This window comes from Etheostoma spectabile, unplaced genomic scaffold (genome assembly GCF_008692095.1).
Source record: "Etheostoma spectabile isolate EspeVRDwgs_2016 unplaced genomic scaffold, UIUC_Espe_1.0 scaffold325, whole genome shotgun sequence".
Classification (NCBI taxonomy): Eukaryota; Metazoa; Chordata; class Actinopteri; order Perciformes; family Percidae; genus Etheostoma; species Etheostoma spectabile.
In genome coordinates this window covers 204,466-209,372 of record NW_022605585.1, presented here as the reverse complement: position 1 = coordinate 209,372, position 4,907 = coordinate 204,466, and the positions used below count along the sequence as shown (strand labels likewise).

The 4,907-nt window shown below is 45.3% G+C and overlaps 2 protein-coding genes across 2 annotated transcripts in view; one reads left to right on the top strand and one right to left on the bottom strand.

Annotated features, from left to right (window-relative positions):
• Positions 1-4,907, top strand: part of LOC116686198 (set1/Ash2 histone methyltransferase complex subunit ASH2) — a 38,030-nt gene that overhangs the window by 19,978 nt on the left and 13,145 nt on the right. The gene's annotated exons all lie outside the window — the stretch shown is intronic.
• LOC116686201 (G protein-coupled receptor kinase 5) overlaps positions 2,633-4,907 on the bottom strand; it is a 26,130-nt gene continuing 23,855 nt past the window's right edge. The window contains exons 15-16 of the mRNA XM_032511184.1: positions 4,182-4,313; positions 2,633-3,181 (exon numbers count right to left, since the gene is read on the bottom strand). Of these exons, the coding sequence (XP_032367075.1) occupies positions 3,092-3,181; positions 4,182-4,313 (222 nt within the window). The 3' untranslated portion in view covers positions 2,633-3,091. The remainder of the gene's footprint in view (positions 3,182-4,181; positions 4,314-4,907) is intronic.

Below are 4,907 nucleotides of genomic sequence, written 5' to 3'. Positions count from 1 at the left end.
ATTAGAAATATCAAATAACTTGGGGGAAAATAACATCAAAACATGCAGCCACAACATTAAAAGAAGTGACAAAAATGTCAGAAAAAGCGATTAACTTTTTTTCGTGGTTGACAGGAAGACAACACAAGGGTTAAAAACATCTCCATTTTGAAGTCGTTTTTCCGTAGAGATGTCAGCGCGCATCGTGTGGAACCTCTGACGTTCTGCACGTTGTTGCAGCCAAACAGACCCACTTCCGTGTGTCGCACACCTTGTGTAGACACGAGCCAATCCTGCATTCTTTGGTGTTTTTTTGTTTTTTTTTGCTAATTTTTATTTGTTTTAAAATGTGTGTCTGTTGCTTACTGTTTTATACTCTGGGTTAAATAAAAAAATAAAAAAATGCTACATGTAAAAACTTGGGGTCATTTAATGAATTCTGGATTTGTTTCCTAAACCTTTTCGGCTTCTCAGCATTTACAATAAAGTAGTGCTGCAGGGTACAAGCGTCCGAAATAGGTTTCCTCAGGAGGGGGGGGGGGCGGGGGGTGGGGACGGAGTCACGTAGATGCCTCCTGGGGGGGGGGTACCTAGGGATGGTGGTCAAGGCAAATCCAACAAGGAGGAGGGCTTGGGAAGACCTAGGACTAGTGGAGGATGTACCTGGAGCGGAGGCCTCGGGGAAACTTTAGAGGGACTAGGTGGAGTGACCGTCCAACTGGGAGGAGTTTTGGTCCTCGGGAGGGGAGATTAGGCTAGGTGGAGGGACGTCAAACTGGGAGGAGGCCTCGGGGGAGACTTAGGAATAGGGGAGGGACGTCCACAACTGGGAGGAGGCCTGGGGAAAAGATTAGGAATAGGTGGAGGGAATCGAAAGGGGGAGAGCACTCGGGGGGAAGAATGAGGAATAGGTGGAGGAAATGAAGTAAAGCGGGGAGGAGGATAGGGGGAAGAATAGATAGGTGAGGGACGTAAGCGGGGGGGTGGGAGGGAGGAAATAGGGGAAGGACTTAAGAATAGGTGTGGGGGAGGAGTCCAGCTGGGAGGAGGAGGAGGGCCTCGGGGAAATTAGACTTAGACCTAGGGAGAGAACTCCCTCCCGCCGTCCCCTTGTTTTTTAGACACGTTTGCAAGGGCCCGTTGTAGGACCTACCTGGGCCTCGGGGCCCCCCGTGTCAGAACTAGGACTAGGTGGCCCCCCATAGAGGGACGTCCAGTGGGAGGAGGGCTCTTGGGGAAGACTCAGGACTATGTGGAGGGATTTATTCTCCAACCTGGCCTGGGAACGCACGGGAGCACACACTGTCGGAGCGGGTTGATGTGGATAGGGAAGGGAAAGTTAGGGGGTACCCCTAAGGGAGTGGCTGAACCCGAGGGGAGACCCGATACCGGATAAGCGGATGAAGATGGATGGATGGTGCTGCACATTAAGCGTGGTTTATGGCAGTGTGGAGGCCCCACACAGAGCTCTCCATGGCCTCCATGGCCTGGAGATGTGTTCCTCACACCTATTCTGCGTAGACTCACCTTTGGGGGACGCTGTGTGTTTTACCCAGATGCCAAATACAAGAGGCGCATCTCAGAACCCTTAAATTGCCTCCTCGACTCCTCCACTTGCATCCTTTCCTTGCATCTTAGTCCCCTCTCACGGGGAGGTGCACGAGAGACACTTCTCCCTTTTTAAGTCGGTGTGTCTGCTGCGCTTTGTGCGACAATATCAGAGCATCACATTTCGTTTGATATTATCATCTCATGCACAGTGAGAGAAAAATATTTGAAGCCCTGCTGATTTTGTACATTTGCCCACTGACAAAGACATGATCATACTTATCTCCCTTATTAAAATGCAAATCAATTTATAACATTTTTGACATGGACTTTGTTGTTGTTATTCTGTCTCTCGCTGTTCAAATAAATCTACCATTGAAATTATAGACTGATCCTGTCGGTGTCAGTGGGCAAACGTTCAAAATCAGCAGGGGCTCGAGTACATTTTCCCCTCTCTGTAAATGGAGGATGAGACGTCCTTTCCTCTCAAGCGTTACATGAACTTTTTATCAGCTGTTTAGGTGGAGTTAGCAACGCGTACAGCTGCACGGCTCCTTGTATCTCCTGATGCTCGCTCCTCGGGGCTGAAATATGATCTTTGAGACAGCTTTCACCGAGGAGGGACAGAAGAATTTCCAGCGGTTATGACATGCACCTAATTTGTGCCGTGTTTTTACACAGAAGTCGTCCCAGCTGGCCTTTCACTGGCGTGCCCTGACCCCTACTGGTGATCTCCAGTAACTGCGACTGGACGATATGAAAATACAAGTCACCCACCCACACTCTGTGTGAACAGGAAATGTGTTTTTTGTTTCATTTGTGATATTTTAGGGGCCCCTGGAAGGTGATTTTAATAAGGAAAGAAGAGGGGAAGAAGTCAGAAAAAAACAACTTAATATGTTATATGCAGAAATAAATGCCTTTCCTTTCTATCCATTTAATCTGAATAACACTCGGGCAAGATTTAAATAAAATATTAATAAAAAAAAAAAACTTGTTTATTTAGCCATCACAGCTAAAACAGTGCAACAGGTAAATTTAATTTTAATGCCGTGAAGTAGCATCACACAGTGTCACGTGCTACTTGCGTCAAAGTTCGGTAACACTTTACTTGCAGGTATCTACACGAGAGTGACATGACACAGTCGTGACGCATGCACCCGAACCATAACATAACACTTAAAGAAGCATCAGGGTCTAAACGTGCCTAAACAATGTTTATGACACGTTCATGACAGTGTCATGTCACTATTATGCAGCTACCTTCATGTAAAGTGTAACACAAAATTCAAGTACTTAACAAAACGCCACTGACGTCATCAGATTTTGAAAATGCATGTGTCGCTGCTTGTTGTACAATTTATACATGTTTTTCATCTAAGAAGAACTGAAGAAACATTTGCTTGTTATATATAGTGTAGATGTGAGTGGAAGGAGAACAACACAAACACAAAGAAACCGATGCTAAGTTGTTATTTACAGGGAGGAACAGAGCTGCGTCCAGTGGGGTTGTTTCCTTCGGGCGACGGATGTGTTTTAGTGTCTTTAGAGCTAAAGTCTATGCTCAGAGGGTGGAGCTGACCATGCCGTTCTTCATGTAGCTGTCAGTGGAAATCAAGTGCTGCTTGCTTTCGTCCGGTGTATCTGAAGGGTGCTGTTGGAGGAAAAGAAATAGTCAGCCGTCACACTAAAACACACACACACACACACACACACACCCTCTGTTAGAAAGAGTAATTCCATGGTGTATGGGAGTAAGCGGCGTGTACCGAGTCATTTCTTCTTAGGAATGCCTCTAAAGATTAAGTATTTAAAAATGACTTCATATCCAAGTACAATTCCCTTAAGAGTAAATCTCATCGGCGTCAGTGAGCCAATGAGCACGCAGCTTGCTTCTACCAGGATCTAATGTCTGTGATTGGCTGTCTAACGGGACACGGGAGAGACACGCAGGAAAACCTAGAGACTAGGAGCTGAAAGATAAATACAAGGATTTGTGTTGTAAAAATGGAATTATATGAAGTATTTTTTAGGAACCGTTATCAAAGTCACGGTATTGGTTTTCTCTACCAGTATCCAATTTTTTTTAACAATACCCAGCCCTAGATAGGAGTGTAACGAAACACTGCTTATATTACACACACACACACACACACACACACACACACACACACACACACACACACACACACACACACACACACACACACACACAGAATGTGTGTGTGTGTGTGTGTGTATATGTGTGTATGTATATGTATATCTATCTATCTATCTATATATGTGTGTGTGTATTTATACTGTGTGTAGGCACAGGATACGTGTGTGTGTGTGTGTGTGTGTGTGTGTGTGTATATGTGTATGGATGTGTGTATGTATATATATATATATATATATATATACTGTATTTTAATGCTTAACAATCCAATATCATCGATTCAAAGTGAGAATATTGATTTATTTTTCGAGAGATGAGGAGTTTTGTTTTGAAACCAAATACTAAACTGAGCCATGTTGGTTTTGAAGACTTCTCAGGAGGAAACGGATCCCTCTGATTTCATTGGTTGTGATTGTTGTTGTTGAGTCTTTCCACAGAGAGTGGCGTTAGTACTTCTACTGAAGTAAATGATCACACCGCACTGGACTGTTCTTACTTTTTTGCGGAAGATTCGGTCCAGCAGGCTGCGTTTGGGGTTGTCCGGGTTCAGGGACCAGTCGAGGTCTGGAGGTCTAGATCCCTCGGGGCCGAAAGTATTCAGCTCCCTGAAGCACCCGGTCTCTATCACCTGCAAAGGAGGACGAGACAGACCGGGAGGTTAGTAGAGTCTGGAGTCTGGACTAGTCTCGCTGCGGAGGGGGGTCTGGCTGGTCCACCCAGCATCCTGCACGGGAGAAAGACATGCTCCGGTTTATTGGTCGGTCTTTTGAACCAATCACAGGCGTCCGTGGTGGTCGAGCGGAGCCGCGGTGCTTCGGCAAAACAGCCTCTGGAAGAAACTTGTTTTGGTGGAACGTGAATGTTCAAAAGTTGTGCCGACTAGGGATAGATGGATGGATGGATAGATGGATGGATGGATGGATAACTTTATTGTCATTACACATGTACACGATGTAGCGATTACCGGTGTAACGGTAAACCACGACACAAATGATTACGATAACAAATCGTTATCATTTAAAATGTTCTTAACCGTGTGTTTAATCCGTCCCAGCGTCATCCGAGTCCCCTGAGGAGGAGATGACAGCGCTCAGGACCAGAATCAGCTTTATCTGCCAGGTATGAGGACACATACGATGAATTTTTGTCTTTGGAGCATCGTTACTCACACTGTGCTTACACATACAAAAACAACCAAAACAAAATATACACACTAATATAT